Source organism: Aotus nancymaae, unplaced genomic scaffold (genome assembly GCF_030222135.1).
Source record: "Aotus nancymaae isolate 86718 unplaced genomic scaffold, 86718_ANA_hifiasm-v0.15.2.pri h1tg000004l, whole genome shotgun sequence".
Taxonomy (NCBI): domain Eukaryota; kingdom Metazoa; phylum Chordata; class Mammalia; order Primates; family Aotidae; genus Aotus; species Aotus nancymaae.
Window position 1 is genome coordinate 66059100 of NW_026988415.1, and position 20929 is coordinate 66080028.

The 20929-nt window shown below is 40.6% G+C and overlaps 1 protein-coding gene across 10 annotated transcripts in view; it reads left to right on the forward strand.

Annotated features, from left to right (window-relative positions):
* Positions 1-15457: 15457 nt before the first annotated feature.
* ATRX (ATRX chromatin remodeler) overlaps positions 15458-20929 on the forward strand; it is a 282824-nt gene continuing 277352 nt past the window's right edge. For 4 of the 10 annotated variants that reach the window (XM_064362917.1, XM_064362921.1, XM_064362919.1 and 1 more), the window contains exon 1: positions 15462-15693. Coding sequence is in view for 4 of the 10 variants with exons in the window: in XM_064362918.1 (XP_064218988.1) it covers positions 15674-15693 (20 nt within the window). In the remaining 6 variants the exon portion in view is untranslated. Of the gene's footprint in view, positions 15694-15759; positions 15831-20929 lie in introns of those variants that run through there. The other 6 variants (XM_064362920.1, XM_064362928.1, XM_064362922.1 and 3 more) reach the window with 4 other exon arrangements.

A 20929-nucleotide genomic window follows, 5' to 3' on the forward strand; every position in this document is an offset into this window, starting at 1 on the left:
CAATACACATGTAGTGAGAGTCCCAGAAGAAGAAGGAAAAAAAGACAGAAAATATATATAAGTAAATAAAGTGGCCCAAATGTCATACAAGACATAAACACAGACATCTAAGAAGCTCAACAAACTCCAAGTAAAATAAGCAAAAGAGGTCCACACCAAGCCACATTATGACCAAATTGTTGGAAGCCAGAGAAACAGAGAGAAAGACAGAGAGAGAGAGAGAGAGACGGAGAGAGAGAGACTCTTGAAAGTAGCAATAGAGAAGTGATTAATCACTCACAAGGGATCATCAATAAAATTAACAGCTAATTTCTCATTAACAACTCATGAAGGTCAGAAAGCAGTGGAATGACATATTTAATGTGCTGAAAGAAAAAGTCAATCAAGAATTCTACATCTGGCATAACAATCCTTCAAAAATGAAAAAAATAAGACATTGCCAGATAAACAAAAGTTAAGTTTGTTTTAGAAATCCTTGCCCTACAAGAAATGCTAAAGTGAATCCTTCACAGCCAAACCAAAGTACACTAGACTGTAGCTTGAAACCATGTGAAGAAATAAAGAACATCAGTAAATGTAACTGCATAGGTAAATATAAAAGCAAATAGTATTATATTTTTGTTTTTTAACTTCTCTTTAATTTCTTTTTTTTTTTTTTTTGAGACGGAGTTTCGCTCTTGATACCCAGGCTGGAGTGCAATGGCGCGATCTCGGCTCACCGCAACCTCCACCTCCTGGGTTCAGGCAATTCTCCTACCTCAGCCTCCTGAGTAGCTGGGATTACAGGCACGCACCACCATGCCCAGCTAATTTTTTGTATTAGTAGAGACGGGGTTTCACCATGTTGACCAGGATGGTCTCGATCTCTTGACCTCGTGATCCACCCGCCTCGGCCTCCCAAAGTGCTGGGATTACAGGCGTGAGCCACCGCGCCCGGCCTAATTTCTTATATAATTTATAGACACACATAAAACAATAATCATAAATCTATATTCATGGGCATCCAATGCATAAAGGCATAAGTTGTGACAATAACAATATAAAGGGGGAAGGACAGAGCTGCATAGGATCAGAGTTTGTATAATACTACTGAAGTTACATTGCTATCAATGCAAACTAGACTGTTACAAGTTTCAGATATTTATGGTAATTGCCAGGATAACCACAAAAAAAATCAATTTAAAAATATACAGAAAGACATTTATTGCATGTTTGCAGAAAAGTCAATAAGAAGGACATCAAAATGGCACATTACAAAAGAATTACTTAAACACAAAAGTGGGCAGTAATGGAGGAAAGGAAAAACAAAGTACATGTAAGACATACAGTAAACAGGCTGGGTGTGGTGGCTCACTCCTGTAATCCCAGCACTTTAGGAGGCCAAGGCGGGCAGATCACTTGAGGTCAAGAGTTCGAGACCAGCCTGGCCAACATGGTGAAACCCCGCCTCTACTAATAATACAAAAAGTAGTTGGTCGTGGTGTTGTGTGCCTGTAATCCTAGCAGAAGGCTGAGGCAAAAGAATCACTTGAACCTGGGAGGCTGGGGTTGCAGTGAGCCGAGATCGCACTATTGCACTCCAGCCTGGGCGAGACTGAAATGGTGTCTCAAAAAAAAAAAAAAAAAAAAAAAGACATATAGTAAATAAATAGCAAAATGGCAGAAATCAGTCATTCCTTATCAGTCAATACCTTTAATGTGAATTGATTAAACTTCCCAATTAAAAAGCAGAGAATAAAATAGATTTAACAAGCAAAATCACTATTAAACTATATGCTGGCAACAAGAGACTCACTTTTGATGCAAAGACATGAATTGATTGAAAATGAAATAATAGGGGCCGGGCGCGGTGGCTCACGCCTGTAATCCCAGCGCTTTGGGAGGCCGAGGCGGGTGGATCACGAGGTCAAGAGATCAAAACCAGCCTATCCAACATGGTGAAACCCCGTCTCTACTAAAAATACAAAATTAACCGGGCATGGTGGTGCATGCCTGTAATCCCAGCTACTCAGGAGGCTGAGGCAGGAGAATCGCTTGAACCTGGGAGGCAGAGGTTGTAGTGAGCCAAGATCGTGCCACTGCACTCCAGCCTGGGCAACAAGAGCAAAACTCCATCTCAAAAAAAAAAAAAATACAAAAATTAGCTGGGCATCTTGGCGATTGCCACTTGGGATGCTGAGGCAGGAGAATCGCTTGAACCTGGCAGGCAGAGGTTCCAGTGAGCCAAGAACATGCCACTGCACTCCAGCCTGGGTGAGAAAGCAAGACCCTGTCTCAAAAAAAAAGAGGAAAGATTTCAAATCAATGACCAAACTATACAGCTTAAAGAACTAGAAAAGAAGAGCAAACTATACCCAAAGTTAGCAGATGGAGGAAATACTGAAGATTAGCGTGAAGATTAAAAAAGATTAGAAAAACAATAGAGAAAATTAACACAACCAAAAATTAGTTCTTTAAAAGGATGAATAAGTTGACAAACATTTAGCAAGACTAAGAAAAAAAGAAGACTCAAATTATGGAAATCAGAAATGAAAGTCAGGACATTACTACTAACCTTACAGAAATAAAAATTATTATAAAATATTAACAATTGTATGCCAAATAATTAGATAGCCTACATGAAATGATCAAATTCCTAAAAACACAGTATCAAAGCTCATTCAAAAAGCAATTGAAAAATCTAAACAGATCTATAAAAAATAAAAAGATTGAGTCGCTGATCAAAAGCCTTCTATATAAGAAAACCCTAAAACCAGACAGCTTCACTGGTTTATTCTACCAAACATTAATCGAGAATTATCACCAAACTTTCTCAAACTTTTCCAAAAAATAGAAGAGGGAACACTTCCTAGCTCATTCTACAAAGCCACCATTAGTCTGATATCACAGTCAGACAAAGACATCACAAGAAAAGAGTTACCCACCAATGTCCCTGATTAATATTGATGGAAAAATCCTAAACAACATGCTAGCAAACAGAATTCACCAGCATATTAAAGGGATTATGCACCATAACCAAGTGGGATTTATCCCAGGAATGCAAAAGTGATGCAAAAAGAAATCAGTGTAATGCAACAAGTTAATAGAATGAAGGAAAAGAAATTACATGATCATTTCAATAGATGCAGAACAAAATCCAACAACTTTCATGATAAAAACACAAACCAAAAAACAAAAACACTTAGAGAATTAGGAAGAAGGGAACCTCCTCAACCTGATAAAAGACACTTATAAAAATCCTACAGCTAAGATTGTGAGGTAGAAAGCTCAGAAAGCCTAACTATTGTATTGAAATCTAGAAAAGCATCTTTTAAAATAATACTGAGCTAAGATTTATGTGGACATAATTGCTATTTGGATTCATATATGCTGGCAGAAAATAGTCCTGTTACTGCTTACAATGGTTAATATTATTTCATTTCTCTCATCATCTTTATAATATGTTCTCATTATAGGAAATCTGGAAAAATGGAAAGTACAATGCAGGAAAAAATTACTCATACATATCACCTGAAGATGTCTTCATATTGTTGGATACGTCCTCCAAGCCTTTTTTCTCTTATAATACATCATCTGACTTGTTTTCTTCTTCTGAACATAACATGTGGCTACGTTGATTTTGGTAATTTGAAAAATAAAACATTATTATAATAACTTAGTATATGTTAATGACATTTGTCTTTTAAATATATAATTTTCTCCCTCAATCTGTAAGATGCAAAAAACAGAAAAGAAAAAAATATATATAATTTTCTTGATGTTCCCCCAAACTAGAAAATCTGTTATTTTGTCATAGACAGCTTCTTAAAATTCCTTCGCTTGCTGTTTTCTTCTTCAGTACATCCATTGAGGTTTTTGCTTCACTCTATTTGTAATTAGGATTTCTTTTTTTTCTTCTCTTTTTTTTAATTTAGTAAACCCAGTTTATTTACATAATACATATTTTGTCATGCAGCTTACTGAATTGCAGTTAGTGTAATAACAAAGACAAGCATTGTCTTGCTATTTGAAAATAGCTTAATATAGAAAGATAATTGTTTCTTAAGTGAGTTAACCACAACCATACAAATTGCTAGACAATTTAAAACAGTAATTAAGATTTCTATCTGGTTCATTTTCAAATATGCCTAATCTTTTATTTTCCTTTTAGTAACTCTTTTTGAAAGATTAGACAATTTGGAGAGTAAACACCTTAAATATGAAATTTCCTTAAGTTTAGAAATTTAAAAACTATTGCATTATTAATTGAACTGTCACTGGTTTATGAGTAGGAAACATCCAGTCTGGAGCTATCATATTAAGTTTGTTTGATTCACTGTTAAAGATTCTGGTCAGGCATGGTGGCTCACACTGTAATCCCAGTACTTTGGGAGGCTGAGATGGGAGGATTGCTTAAGTCCAGGAGTTTGAGACCAGCCTAGGCAACACAGTGAGACACCTCTTTATTTATTTGTTTGTTTGTTTGTTTGTTTATTTGAGATGGAGTCTCACCCTGTCGCCCAGGCTGGAGTGCAATGGCGTGACCTCGGCTCACTGCAAACTCTGCCTCCTGGGTTCAAGTGATTCTTCTGCCTCAGCCTCCTGAGTAGCTGGGATTACAGGCCCCCGCCACCATGCCTGGCTAATTTTTTTGTATTTTTAGTAGAGAGGGGGTTTTACCATGTTGGACAGGCTGGTCTTGAAATCTTGACCTCAAGTGATCCACCCGCCTCGGCCTCCCAAAGTGCTGGGATTACAGGCGTGAGCCACCGCACCCAGCCTGCCCTCTCAATTAAAAAAAAAAAGGCTGGTGTGGTGGTGAGTGTCTGTAGGCCCAGCTACTTGGCAGGCTGAGGCAGGATGATTGCTTGAACACAGGTCAGTAAGCTGTGCTTACACCACTGTACCCCAGCCGGGGCAACAGAGTGAGACTGTCTCAAAAAAAAATCTCATTAGTATGGTTCATTTGTTATGACTGATATATTATTACTAACTAAAGTCCACAGTTTACATTAGAGTTCACAGTACAGTTTGGGTGGGATGGCTCACGCTTGTAATCCCAGCACTTTGGGAGTCCGAGGCAGGTGGATCACTTGAGGTCAGGAGTTCAAGACCAGCCTGGCCAAGATGGTGAAACCCCATCTCTACTAAAAATACAAAAATTAGCCAGGTGTGGTGGCGGGTGCCTGTAGTCCCAGCTACTTGGGAGGCTGAGGCAGAGAATTGTGTGAACCCAGGAGGCAGAGTTTGCAGTGAGCCGAGATCACACCATTGCACTCTATCCTGGGCAACAGAGAGAGACTCCATCTCAAAAAAAAAAAAAAAAAAAAAAAAGAGTTCACAGTACATAAGAATTTTTGTTGTACATTCTATGGGTTTTGACAAATGTATAATGACATATATTTACCATTCTAGTATCAAACAGATACCACACTGCCCAAAATTTCTCATGGTCCATGAATTTATCACTTTCCCTCCTTGCCATGTCCCCTCAATCCCTGGAAACCATGAATCATTTTACTGCTTCCATAGTGTTGGCTTTTCTAAAATGTTATGCATTTGGAATCATACAATATGTTGCCTTTTTAGATTGTCCTTTGTTATTTTATTTTTATTTTCATTTTATTTTATTAATTTTTCTTTATCCAGCCCAGACAGACAATTCTAGGATTATTATTATTATTTTTTTAAAGATGGGGTTTCACCACATTGGCCAGGCTGATCTTGAACTCCTGATCTTGTGATCTGCCTGCCTCAGCCTCCCAAAGTGCTGGGATTACAGGTGTGAGCCACGGTGCCCTGCTAGATTGTCCTTTTTTTTTTTTCACCTCAGCCTCCCAAGTGGCTGGGACTACAGGTATGCACCACCATACCTGGATAATTTTTGAATTTTTTTTTTTGCAGAGACAGGGTTTTACCATGTTGCCCTCAGTGGTTTCGAACTCCTGGGCTCAAGCAATCCCTTCTGCCTCAGCCTCCTGAAGAGTTGGGATTACAGGTGTGAGCCACTGTGCTGGGACTAGGTTGGCTTCCTTATCCTAGCAGTATGCATCTAAGTTTCTTCCATGTCTTTTCATGACTTGATAGCTCATTTATGTTCATTGCCAAGTAATGTTCCATTGTATAGATGTACCACAGTTTATTTATCCATACTGAAGGACATCTTGTTTGGTTCCAAGTTTTGGCAGTTGTTAATAAAGCTACTATAAACATTCACTTCAAGGTTTTGTGTAGGTGTAAGATTTTCAACTCATTTAACCAAGGAATGCAATGGTGGGATAAATGATAAAGGTATGTTTAGTGGCTGGGTGCAGTGGCTCGTGCCTGTACTCCCAGCACTTTTGGAGGCCCAGGCAGGTGGACCACTTGAGCTCAGGAGTTCAAGACTAGCCTGGCCAACATGGTGAAAGCCTGTCTCTACTAAAGAAAAAAGCAAAGCAAAACAAAAGAGTACGTTTGGCAAAGTGTCTTTTCAAAGTAGCTGTACCATTTTGCATTTCACCAGCAATGAATGAGAGCTCCTGTTGCTCTACATCCATGCTAGCATTTTGAATTGTCACTGTTTTGGATTTTAGCCATTCTAATAGGTAAATAGTGGTATCATATTGTTTTAATTCACAATTCTCTAATGACATATGATATTGAGAAGCATTTGCCATCTGTATAGCTTCTTTGGTGAGGTTTCCAGGTTTTTTTGGTCTATTTTTAAATTGGATGTTTATTTTCTTTTTATTTCTTTTTATTTTTGTTTTTTAAAGATGGGGTTTCACCATGTTGGTTAGGCTGGTCTTGAACTCCCGACCGCAGGTGATCCACCCGCCTTGGCCTCCAAAGTGCTTGGATTACAGGCGTGAGCCACCGCGCCTGGCCTGGATCTTTATTTTCTTATTGTTGCGTGGTAAGAATTCTTTATTATGGATACCAGTTATTTATCAAATATATCAAATACGTGTTTTGCAAAGATTTTTCTCCCAGTCTGTGACTTGTGTTTTCATTCCTTAACAATTTCTTTTGCAGAGCAAAAGTTTTCCATTTTATTGTATTTTTCTTTATTTTTTTGAGGTGGAGTCTCAGGCTGGGCGAAAGTCTCACTTTTGCCCAGGTTGAGTGCAGTGGCACCATCTTGGCTCACCACAACCTCCGCCTCCCAGGTTCAAGAGATTCTCCTGCCTCAGCCTCCCAAGTAGCTGGGATTACAGGCATGTGCTATCACGCCCAGATAATTTTTGTATTTTTAGTAGAGATGGGGTTTCACCATTTTGGCCAGGCTGTTCTCAAACTCTCGACCTCAAGTGATCCGCTCATCTCGGCCTCCCAAAGTGCTGGGATTACAGGCGTGAGTCACCGCGCCTAGCCAAGTTTTTTATTCTGTCGCTCAGGCTGGAGTGCAGTGGAGTGATCTTGGCTTACTGCAACCTTCTTCACCTCCTGGGTTCAAGTGATTCTCCTGCCTCAGCCTCCTGAGTAGCTGGGATTACAGGCGCGTGCCATCATGCCCAGCTAATTTTTGTATTTTTGGTAGAGACGGGTTTCACCATGTTGGTCAGGCTGGTCTCAAACTCCTGACCTCGAGATCCGCCCGCCTCAGCCTCCCAAAGTGCTGGGATTACCGTCATGAGCCACCGCGCCCGGCCCCAGGTTTTCCATTTTAATAAGATCCAACTTATCAATTTTTTCCCTTATGGGTCATGCTTTTTGTGTTATACCTAAGAAGTCATTGTCAAACCCGAGGCCATTTAGATTTTCTCCTGTGCTATCTTCTAGAGGTTTTATAGCTTTGTGTTTTAAATTTAGGTCTATCATCCATTTTGAATTAATTTTTGTGAAAAACGTAAGGTCTATGTCTAGAGTCTTTTTTTTTTTTTATTTGTCAGAGATCAGTTGACTATATCTGTATGGGTCTATTTCTGGTCTCTCTATTCTATTCCATTGATCTATTTGTCTATTTTCACCAATAACATTTGAATTTTTAAATTATATTCATGTTTTGTATAGGATATACACTAAGATGGTACCAACTATAAAAGGTAAAAAAGAATATATAGTGAAAAGTTTCCCTCCTGCCCTGTTCCCCAACTACTAGATTATCTTCCTTAGGCAACTACTATTATCAAGTTAAATTTTCATTCTTTCAGAGTTATTTTACCTTTTCCTTCTCTCTCTGTATCTTGCCTTACACAGATATTGAAATACCTATGCACGGTGTTATGCAACTTACTTTTTTTGTTTAACAATATAACTAGGAAATCATCCCATATCTGTACATCAAGATCTGCCTCTTTAAAATATTATTTTTATTGTGGTAAAAAACATGTAACATTAAGTTTACCCTCTTAAACATTTAAAAAATTGTGTATAAATTTATGGTGTATAATTTTGTTACATGCATAGATTGCATAGTGGTGAAGTCAGGACTTTTATAGCACGCAAATAATGTACATTATATCCATTTTTTTTTCTTTATTGAGACAGGGCCTTGCTCTGTTGCCCTTGTTGGAGTGCAGTGGCACCATCTTGGCTCATTGCAACCTCAACCTCCCGAGTTCAAGCAATTCTTTCACCTCAGCCTCCGAGTGCTGGGACTACAAGTGTGTGCCACCACGGCTGGCTAATATTTGTACTTTTTAGTACAGACAGGGTTTCAACATGTTGGCCAGGCTGGTCTCATACTCCTGACCTCAGATGGTCCTCCCACCTCAGCCTCCCAAAATGCTGGGATTACAGGCGTGAGCTACCAAGCCTGGCCAAAAGTTGTGTGTTTTTCATTTTTTTTTTTTTTTTTTTTTAAGATGGAGCTTTACTCTTGTTGCCCAGGCTGGAGTGCAATGGTACGATCTTGGCTCACTTCAACTGCTGCCTCCTAGGCTCAAGCAATTCTCCTGCCTCAGCCTCCTGAGTAGCTGGGATTACAGGCATGCACCACCATGCCCGGTTAATTTTGTATTTTTAGTTGAGATGCTGTTTCTCCATGCTGGTCAGGCTGGTCTTGAACTCCTGACCTCATGTGATCCACCACCTTGGCCTCCCAAAGTGCTGGGATTACAGGCATGAGCCACCACACCCGGCCACTCATTTTTTTTTTTTTCAGTAGAGACAAGGGTTTTGCCATGTTGCCAAGGCTGGTCTTAAAGTCCTGAGCTCAAGCAGTCTGCGGGCCTTGGCCTCCCAAAGTGCTGGGATTACAGGCAGGAGCCACTGTGCCCAGCCTTTTTGTTTTTGTTTTTGTTTTTGAGACAGGGTCTCAGGCTATCACCCAGGCTAGAGTGCAGTGGTGCAATCTCAGCTCACTGCAACCTTCGCCTCCCACGTTCAAGTTTTTTTTGAGATTGTTTTAGCATTTCAGCATCCTTTGAGATCCCATGTAAATTTCAGGATGTTTTTCTCTGCAAAGAATGCCATTGGGATTTTGATAGAGATTGCATTGAATCTGTAGATTACTTTGGGTAGTATAGACATTTTTACATTAAGTCCTCTAATTCATCAGCATGGGATATCCTTCTATTTATTTGTATGTTCTTTGATTTCTTTGATTTTATTTTTTTTTTTATAAAGACAGGGTTTCACCATGTTGGCCAGGCTGGTCTTGAACTCCTGACCTCAGGTGATCCGCCCGCCTCGGCCTCCCAAAGTGTTGAGATTACAGGCATGAGCCACCACGCCGGGCCTGTTCTTTGATTTCTTTTAGCTATGTTTTGGAGTTTTTAGTGTGTAAGTCTTTCACCTTCTTGGTTAAGTTTATTGCAAACATTTTATCCTATTTGATACTATAGTAAATGGGATTGTTTTCTTAATTTTCTTTTTATTTGAAGCTAGTGTATTGCTCTGTCACCCAGGCTGGAGTGCAATGTCGCGATCTCAGCTCACCGCAACCTCTGCCTCCCAGGTTCAAGTGATTCTCCTGCCTCAGCCTCCTGGGTAGGTGGGACTACAGGCGCGTGCCACCATACCTGGCTAACTTTCATATTTTTAGTAGAGACGAGGTTTCACCATGTTGGCCAGGCTGGTCTCGAACTCCTGACCTCAGGTGATCCACCTACCTTGACTTCCCAAAGTGCTGGGATTACAGGTGTGAGCCACCACACCTGGCCTTAATTTCCTTTTTGGATTGGTCATTGTTAGTAGATAGAAACGCAACTGATTTCTGAAAAAAACTTATGGAGCTATATGGTATTTTGCTACGTGGATATAACATAATTTATTAATTTATTAATTTAATTATAACATATTTATTCTCTCCATAAATTCTCTCTCTCTATATATAAATTATATTGTCTCTCTCTATGTGTGTATATATATACGTATACATAGAGAGAATATAATTTATTTATATATACATATATATGTAATACATATATATGTATATATGTATATTACATATAGGTGTGTATATATGCATGTAATATATATGTATATATGTATGTATATACGTATATATATGTATGTATGTAATATACATATATACACATATATGTAATATACACATATATACGTATATATGTAATACATATATACGTGTGTATATATATATACACACACACATATACGTGTGTATATATATATACACACACACACATATACGTGTGTGTATATATATACACACACACATACGTGTGTGTGTGTATATATATACATAGAGAGAGAGTGTGTCTTACTATATGCCTAGGATGGTCTTGAACTCCTGGGCTCAAGTAATCATCCTGCCTCAGCCTCCCAAAATGCTGGGAATATAGGCGTGAGCCCCCAAGGCTGGTCTCTTTGTTTTTTTCAGCGATAGAGTCTCACTATGTTGCTTAGGCTGGCGTTGAATTTCTGGGTTTAAGCAATCCTCCCACTTCAGCCTCCTGAGTAGTTGGAACTACAGGCACACACCACTGTGCCTGGCTATCCGGTGTTTTGATGTTACAAATGATGCTGCAGTGAAGAATCTTGTGGATATCTAATTTTGCCTCTGTAAAGTGTATCTGTTGGATATATTCCTAGAAGTTAAATTGCTGGGTTAAATAATATATGTATTTTAAAATTTCATAAATATTGTCAAAGCATTATGATTCTAACATAAAATAGGGCTTTTGAAGCTGTTTATTTATTTATTTAGAGACAGAGTCTCACTCCATTGTCCAGGCTGGAATGCAGTGGCATGATCTCAGGTCACTGCAACCTCTGCCTCCTGGGCTCAAGCGATTCTTCCTCCTCAGCCTCCCAAGTATTTGGGATTATAGGCACACACCACCATGCCCAGCTCCATTTTTTAAATTTTTTTGTATTTTTGGTAGAGACAGGATTTCTCCATGTTGGCCAGGCTGGTCTCCCTCGAACTCCTGAGTTCAAGTGATCTGCCCCACCTTAGCCTCCCAAAGTACTGGGATTACAGTCTTGAGCCACCAAGCCCAGCCAAAGCTGTTTATTAAAAATTATGAGAGTATTTTCTCAGCTGATTTGCTCTCTTTCAGGTACTTTATCTTTTATTTCTTCCAAAACAAGTTAATTCACAAGTTACCCATTTATGGTCAAGAGTCAGAGAAAGATCTAGGTTGCTTTCTGTGGCAATTTGAAGAAAAATGTGAAGATGTGTACCAGTACGCTTCTTCTAAAATAGTTGATGGGAACCCATTGATAATCATCACTGAAACTGATATACCTATTTGTATATCAGTGAAACGTTGTTAGCCATCCTTTACTAAGAAAATAATTCTCTTTCTTTTTTTTAAGTAAAACATTTTTTTTTGGAGATGAGGCCTCACTATGTTTCCGAATTTGGTCTTAAACTACTGAGCTTAACCCATCTTCCCTTCTTGGCCTTCCAAAGTTATGGGATTACAGGCGTGAGCCACTGTGTCTGGCTCAGGAATTCTCTTTCTTATGCTTCACAAACGTAGTGAGTTGTTATTCACAACTTATTCACAAGTTGTCATTCACAACAATATTCACAAATTTTTTTTTTTTTTAGAGACGGGGCCATGGTCATCCTGGCCATGTTGGCCAGGATGGTATCCATCTCTTGACCTGGTGATCCGCCTGCCTCAGCCTCCCAAAGTGCTGGGATTACAGACTTGAGCCACTGTGCCTGGCCAATATTGTTCATTTTTAAAATGTTGTGATTATTGCTGGGCATGGTGGCTCACGCCTGTAATACAAGCACTTTGGGATGTTGAGGTGGGAGGATAGTTTGAGCTCTGGACTTTGAGACATCAGCCTGGGCAACATGAGACCTAGTCTCTAAAACAACAACAGCAACAAAAAGATAAAATTAGCTGAGGTGTGGTGGCTCAGGCCTGCAGTTCTAGCTACTTGGGAGGCTGAGGTGGGAGGATCGCTTGAGCCTGGGAGGTCGAAGCTGCAGTGATCCATGATCATGCCATTACGATCCAGCCTGGGTGACCCAGCAAGATACTGTCTCAAAACAAAATTAAAATTAAAAAAATTTGTGATTGCTGGGCATGGTGGCTCACGCCTATAATCCCAGCATTTTGGGAGGCCAAGGCATATGGATTACCTGGGGTCAGGAGATCAAGACCAGCCTGGCCAACATGGTGAAACCCTGTCTCTACTAAAAATACAAAAGTTAGCTGGGCGTGGTGGCATGCACCTGTAATCCCAGCTATTTGGGAGGTTGAGGCAGGAAAATCGCTTGAACCTGGGAGGTGTAGGTTGCAGCGAGCCAAGATCGTGCCACTGCACTCCAGCCTGCAGCCTGGGAGACAAGAGCAAGACTCTGTCTCAAAAAAAAAAAAAAAAAAAAAAAAAAAAAAAAAAAAATTTGCGATTATAGTTTTATTATTAAAATGTTTCTTTTGTGAGATTTGTCATTTAAAGCTGTTTAGTGTTAGGTTGGGCATGGTGGCTCATGCCTGTAATCCCAGCACTTTGGGAGGCCAAGGCGGGCGGATCACCTGAGGTCAGGAGTTCGAGACCCGCCCTACCAACATGGAGAAACCCCGTCTCTACTAAATATACAAAATTAGCCGGGCATGGTGAAGCATGCCTGTGATTCCAACTACTTGGGAGGCTGAGGCAGGAGAATCACTTGAACCTGGGAGGCCGAGGTTGCTGTAAGCTGAGAACTCGGGAGGTGGAGATTGCCGTGAGCTGAGATCATGGCATTGCACTCCAGTCTGGGCAACAAGGGCGAAACTCCGTCTCAAAAAACAAACAAAAAAAGCTGCTTAGTATTATGAAGTCTCGTCACTGAGAGCTAGTTTCTACCTTAATAATTCCAATTCATTTAAAAATTATGTGAGGCAGGAGAATAGGGTCTGGAGGCAGGTAACCTAAGGCTGATTAAGGTTGACTTCAGAAAACTAAATCAAAAAGAAAACCCCAACATCCCACACCTAAGTAACAAAAGGACTACTCCCTTTGGAAATCCCCTTCCTTTTCTGCTTGGCAGATGGGAAACTGAAAGTATCTCTGATTGGTTGCAGAAAGCAGATGTTTGCATAGGAGTGTAATTTTGTAACTGCACTTTAGCCTCTGGTTGCTTTCTCCAACCAATTAGATGCTTGCATAGGATGTGACCCTTGTAACTTCATTTTAGCCTCTGATTGGTTGCTTTCTGCAACCAATGGGACTGATTGCAGAGCCATGACTTCATTTAGGAAACCTCTAGAGGGTATTTAAATAGCAGTAAATTCCATAATGGAGGTCTTGAGCCCCTGTGCTCTGGCAGCTCTTACACTCCACAACCTGTGGAGTGTACTTTCGTTTTCAATATATCTCTGCTTTTGTTGCTTCATTCTTTCCTTGCTTTGTGCGTTTTGTCCAATTCTTTGTTCGAAATGCCAATAACCTGGTAATATTTTGACTATTTACTATTTTTCTCATAATGAAGTCAGTTGGACAGGAAGCATATTTCTGTGCTGCCTTGTGATGGCAGTACATCGTTCAAATGAACTGCATTTAGCAAGGAAGAAAACAAATGACTCCTGTAAATCGTATGTTAAAGTGATATTTAATGTGTACAAGACAAAAAAAATCAGTATAGCAGGTGCAGAGGTCTGGTTTCTACAATTGCCAATTGAACTCAAACGTTTGAAAGATGTAATTGCAATGTGTACAGGCGTCTGTTGATTAAAAAGTTGCCTGAGGCCTGGCGCGGTGACTCACCCCCGTTAATTCCAGCACTTTTCCAGGTCGAGGCAGGAGGATGGCTTGAGCTCAGGTGTTTGAGACCAGCCTGGGCAACAGAGAGACCTCATTTATAGTAATACATAAGTACATAATTAGCTGGGCTTGATGGTGCGGCCTGCAGTCCCAGCTACTTGAGAGGCTGATACGGGAGGATTGCTTGAGCTTGGGAGGTCGAGGCTGTAGTGAGCTGTGTCACCCCACTGCACTCCAGCCTTGGTGACAGAGCTAGACCCTGTCGCAGAAAAAAAAAAAAAAGTTGAATGAGTCTATCAGATTTTCAAAGTGTTTCATTCAAAAAAGGCTCATCTCTTGCTATCCCAGTAGAAAGCGGCAACCCTGTCACCTAACCACGACAGGAGCTCTTGCATATTTCAAGAAAAATAAATAGAATGAACTAAAGCATGGGTGGAAGAATAAATTTGGAAATAAAATTCAAAACAATTAGATTTGAGAACTTGTTTGTGATTAGCAGAGATTACCAATGTAGAATCAAATTATAGATCATAAAAGCTGGAAAGGCATTTAGAGATCATCCAGTCAAGCTTCCTCTGTAATGACGAGGAAGCAGATCTGAATTGATTGGTTTGTGAGCTAAACATCACATCAAATTGGAGAAATGGCCCATGTAGGGTGTGTGTGTGTGTATGTGTGTGCGCGTGTATGTATTGTAAGTTGCACTTTAGTTTATTCAATATGGAAATAATTTTATGCAGAGTTCAAGTTGATCTTATGTCATTTGCACACATATACATACATAATTACATTATACACATATACATTTGCGAGCATGTTGGTGTGCGAAATATTATGTATAAACCATCTAGGAAAGAAAAGAACTTGATGATAGCCTAGCATATAGGAAGCAAAATATATAGGATGGCAATATAGATTAGTGATTAAGAGTGTCTGGTGAATCTCGGCTCCACTATTGTGGGACTTTGTGTCTTGGTTTCCTCATCTGGAAAATGTAGGTTTGTCTACCTCAGAGGGTGTAAAGATTAAATGAGATAACCCGGATAAAGGATTAGTGTAGTGCCGAGCATATAGTAAACTCTCAATAAACGTAAGTTGCTGTTATTGCTTCGTTAATATGTCTAAGAAAAAAGAGGATGGACTAAAAGAACATTTTCAAAATAAAGTCAAACTAAGTCACTAGCACTTTCAGGTCAATTGGGACTAAATTGGACCCCCTGCGAAAAGGTGGAGGGGATCAAATGACGTCGACCGCCTTAGCAACAGGCCCCCAAAGAAGGTGAATTGTCGTAGCCAATAAGACTGTGAGCTTTGGAGGAGGTAGCCAATGGATGACGGAAAGAGAAAGAGGGAGGACGCGCCAATTCTCCTGCCTGAGCCTCGGCCCAACAAAATGGCGGCGGCAGCGGCGTCGCTTTGTTTCCGCGGCTCCTGCGGCGGTGGCAGTGGCAGCGGCCTTTGAGCTGTGGGGAAGTTCCAGCAGCAGCTACTGTGACGACTAAGATTCCAGTGCATTTCTATCGTAACCGGGCGCGGGGGAGCGCAGACCGGCGCCCAGCAATCGCAGAAGCCGACCAGGCGTTCAAGCGAAAACATGACCGCTGAGCCCATGAGGTAAAACGCAACCCGGTCTCATGGGCCCCAGCGGTCTGGGCCCAGGCACCGTCTGAGTCGGGTGTTTGGGAAGGCGTTCGCTTGGTGGGTTAGGCCTGTGTGTTGCTTAGCCGAAAGAGGCATCGTTTTCTCTTTAGGTGAGAAGGGTTTCGGGGTATCGGCGCAAGGCTCCGACGGGGGTGGGGGTGGGGGTGGGGGTGGCGGTGGGAATGGGGGTGACGGGAGGTGGGGGGGCGCGGCCTGGGGTATGGAGCGCTTCTTGTAATCTCCCCTAAACGGTGACGCCTGGTCGGGTTCCTCTGTTTATTCTTTGGTGCCCCGAAGTCGGAGGCGGTCTTTGGTATCCCGGTCATTTTTTCTAATCTTTGGGCCTAGAAACTGCGTGGGGAAGAAGCGCGGGGGGGGTGGGGTGGGAGGAAGGGGGGAGGGGGAGAAGGGTGAGAAGAGGGGGAGGGGTGGGCGGGCGCGAGGATGTGAGATCCCAGGACGACTTAGAGGCGTTTAGGCAGCTGGAGACGGGAAGTACCCGGGCCCTGCGGGATTTTTTTCTGCAGCCCCAGGAGACAAGCTTTTTTTTTTTTTTTTTTTTTTTTAATTTTGGTTGGGACGTGCTGTCGTGCCAGGTATTTAGGTATCTTTTCTACTCCATATCCTGAAGGATATCCTTGTGTTTATTTTTAGGCGAGGGGAGACAACACAGGGTTTTGCTTCCAGAGGACCCTAGTATACTACTTTTTGTGAAGTCCAGCCTTAATGGTACTTCAAACGTTTCCCCACTTTCTGGGCAAATTTCGAGGAGTAATTAGGCCCTATCTTTATTTACTTACTTATTCCATGAAGGATGAAGGGATGAAGGGCAGGTTAGTGGGTTGATGCGAAGTAAGATTTATTGCAAGGGAAACTGTGCCTGGCAGGCCTCCTCTTAACCAATCAAGCACGTTTATTAGGTTGAAGCTGTTTTTCTTGTGTGCTGATTTACCTCTTGACGGATCTCAAAATTTGGGTAGTCAATATAAAATGTATACACTTTTACCCAGGTGGCTGGCTGGCTTTTCAGTCTGTTTGATATTTGACTTTTAATCCCACGATGTGAATTAAGTAATTTTTTTTACTCGGAGATGCATCCTTGGTGTCTACTGGCAAAATAAAAGTACAAGGAGCATGGGTCAGAATTGCATTTGCAGTTGGCAAAATGTGCCTTTGAGTAACTCTGAGGTTGGCATATGTTTTTAGAGCACTTTAGCTAGAATGTAGAATTGGGGAATAAGCCTATGATACGTATGTCTGTTTTTCTGCATGAACAAGTAGTAGATAGATTATATTTTCTTTACCTTGGGGAAAAATATGCTTTAGTTCTTAGATTATAGATCTCTAGTTGGGTATACGATTGTGGCCTTCATTTCTGAATTTGTCACTGGCTCAAATACGACAAATCTTTATTTATGGGGTATTAGGTATGTAAGAGGTACCCAGTACAACTGGTTGGCCTGTTATTACCAGGCACTCATGTTCATATGCATGAATGGTACCTTATAGTTAAATTATGACCTAGATTTTACTAATTTTCACAAAGTCTACATTTGAAACTATAGTTTGAAGTCAGATCTTCTCAGTTTCTTTAGAATGAACAAATTACATATATAGAATTTCTGAATAGAATAATTCATTTTACACAAGGGTCAGTTTTTCTTACTAGTCTTGAATTTTTGTAGATCTTGATGGTAAGAGTAATAATCATAACTAAGTTGAGTGCTTATTGTCATTCTTTATACTCTTGATTAATTCTCAAACCTGTGGGGTAAGTTCTTGGTTTTGCCCATTTTAAAGATGAGGAAACTGAGGCACAGAGAGATCAAGAACTTGGCCGAAGTTAGACAGCTTGTAATTGGTGGAGCTGGAATTGAACTCCATCTTGACTTCACAGCTTATGTTCTTAACCACAAGGCATTAATGCCCCCTTCAGCTGCTAGGTCTAACCTGATTATGGCCATTTTAATTTAGCCCAAGTGTTAACGATGAAAGAAGTTCGTATTACCTACTCTCATTTGTTGTAGATCTATGATGTCGTAGCTGTTTATAATGTTACACCTTTTATGTCCAGATGTACTATATAGTGAGATGACTAAAACATTTAATGCTAGGAGAGTCTTAAGTTACATGAAAAACCTCTAGTAAAAAACTGCGTATATGAATGTAGGGAATTAATTAAAAAGTGTGACATTCCCTGATTATTTACTATAAAAGAGCTCCAAGTAGGTGTTTAGAACTGTCTCAGGCTGAAGTGTCATCGATCTCCCAAACCATAATCATGATTAAAGGAACATCTGACAGGTAATGCTTGAGTGAGTTGAACCCACAATACCAAATCTTTCTTGAGTCTCTTCTAATGTGAGGTAGAAATAATATGAGCATTAATGTTAATGTTATTTTACACAGTAGTTCCAGATTTTTTCTTTATCAAATCTTTTGTCAAGCACTTTAAAAGCAGGAACAAAGACTAGTTCTGATTTTTACTTGTGTTTATAAAAAAAAAGTAATGTTCTAGGATTCTGTGGTGGAAAAATGGCCAAAAGACAAGAGGAAGGAAAATAAACTGATGACCTGGCTAAAACATACACTGACTAATCAGCGGCTCAGTCTTTAAAGGTTTTGTTGTTTTTAAAGGATTTTTTTGGTTGTTTGTATTGTTTGAAATGAGATTGGCTTGAAGAGAGGGTCTTTTGTAATCACCAAGCCCTCAGTGTAGTACTTGGGTACACGGATATCACTGCTGATTATTATTATTATTATTATTATTATTATTTTGTTTGAAACAGAGTCTTGCTCTGTCACCAGGTGCCAGGCTGGAGTACAGTGGCGCGATCTCGGCTCACTGCAACCTCCACCTCCCGGGTTCAAGCAATTCTCCTGCCTCAGCCTCCCGAGTAGCTGGGACTACAGGTGCATGCCACAACGCCCAGCTAATTTTTTGTATTTTTAGTAGAGATGGGGTTTCACCATGTTGGCCAGGATGGTCTCGGTCTCTTGACCTTGTGATCCGCCTGCCTCAGCCTCCCAAAGTGCTGAGATTATAGGTATGAGCCACTGTGCCCGGCCTTAATTATTATTTTTTTGAGATGGAGTTTCACTCTCGTTGCCCAGACTGGAGTGCAGTGGCGTGATCTCGACTCACCGCAGCCTCTGCCTCCTGGGTTCAAGTGATTTTCCTGCCTCAGCCTTCTGAGTAGCTGAGAATACAGGCGTGCGCCACCATGCCCAGCTAATTTTTTTTTTTTTTTCTATTTTTGGTAGAGACGGGGTTTCTCCGTGTTGGTCAGGCTGGTCTCAAACTCCCGACCTCATGTGATCCACCCGCCTCAGCCTCCCAAAGTGCTGGGATTACAGGCGTGAGCCACCGCGCCCGGCCTAATTTTTTTATTAATTTTTTTTTTGAGACAGAGTCTCATTTTGTTGCCCAGGCTAGAGTGAAGTGGCATGATCTTGACTTACCGCAGCCTCCGCCTCCCAGGTTCAAGTGAGTCTCATGCCTTAGCCTCCCAAGTAACTGGGATTAACAGATGTGTGCCACCATGCCCATCTAGTTTTTATATTTTTAGTAGAGATGAGGTTTCACCATGTTGGTCAGGCTGGTCGTGAATTCCTGGACTCAAGTGCTTCACTTCCCTTGGCCTCCCAAAGTGCTGGGATTACAGGTGTGAGCCACCGTACCCGGCTCTCTGCTGGTTATTCAGGGCCCAAGAGCTTTCAGTTATCAGGTGATGTATGCTGCTAGGACTGGGTCCTTCCCTTCAAGGCAGCAGGTTCCCTTCTGGCCCAGGATATGTCTAGAATTGTCATCCTGGAGCTAGGGCCTAGAATGGAGGCCTCATAACTGATAAACTTTAATTAATTAATTTTTTACTTTATTATTATTATTTTTGTCTTAGAGAACTTGGAATTAATTTATTTTTATTTTGTATTATTTTTTGAGATGGAGTCTCACTCTGTCACCCAGGGTGGAGTGCAGTGGCATGATCTCAGCTCACTGCAACCTCTCTGCCTCCTGGGTTCAAATGATTCTCCAGCTTCAGCCTCGCAAGCAGCTGGGATTACAGGCGCATGCCACCACACCTGGCTAATTTTTGTAATTTTAGTAGAGTTGGGGTTTTCACCATGCTGGCTAGGCTGGTCTCAAACTCCTGACCTCAGGTGATCCTCTCTTCTTGGCCTCCCAAAGTTCTGGGATTACAGGCGTGAGATACTGTGCCCAGCCTTAATTTATTTTCATATAAAGATCTCATTACTGAGAGATTTGGTGAAATTCGTCATTCTAGTCCTTACAGCAATTGATTACTTGAAAAGCTGACAGCTATATAAACTTGATATTGGTCTTTAAATATAAAAAGGCAGAAGTTGTCTAAATTGAGAGATGTTGAATGTCTTAGTGTGTGTCTGTTAAGGTGGTAGTTAACAAGTAGTTGCATAGTAACCTAATTTTTGAACAACATTATGTGTGAAATACTTGCATTTCCACTGTTGAAAAGCATAAAACCAGACCTGTGGAGGGGGAGGAGATGCAAATTTTATAAAGGGTTTTTTAAGCATTTAACTATCAATTGCTTGGTTATGTAATGGGTTGGGGTGAAAAGAAAGACATTTGTGACCTTAATTTTTATCAGGCCCAGTTTTATTATTGGCAACCCTTGGTGTAGCTAGCTGACCATGAGCTTTCAGTTATATATTGTATTTCTAGAGATAAGTGTAGTACTTAAAATAATATTTCTTTTAAGTATTGATGTAGGTGTGTGAAATAATTGTTTCATAAGTAATTGTGTGCATGTGTCTTTTTCACTTTTGGGGTCTGAATAAACTTATGGGTTGGGTGACAGGATACAGACAATTCTTGAATTTACATGAAGTGCTTTCCCCCAGACCGTGAATATTCTTTTGGATATCAGAAACTATTTAAATAGTTTAGGCCAGCGAAAACTGATGCATAGATCTTCCTTTAGATATATTGAATACAACAGGGCAGTGAAAGGAGTGTCTAAGCAGTCTGTCTCTAATTTTATCCTAATGCTTATCTTATGATCAACTTGGAAGCTGACTTCTGTTTCTCAATCTGTAAAATGGGAGTAAGCTCAAATGGGAGTATATATCAATATTTATCAATAATAGCTATTGATAAAGCCTAAAGATATTCTGGACCAGGTAACATGTTTGTAATAATGGTTCTTAAAAGACAAACTAAAGCTCT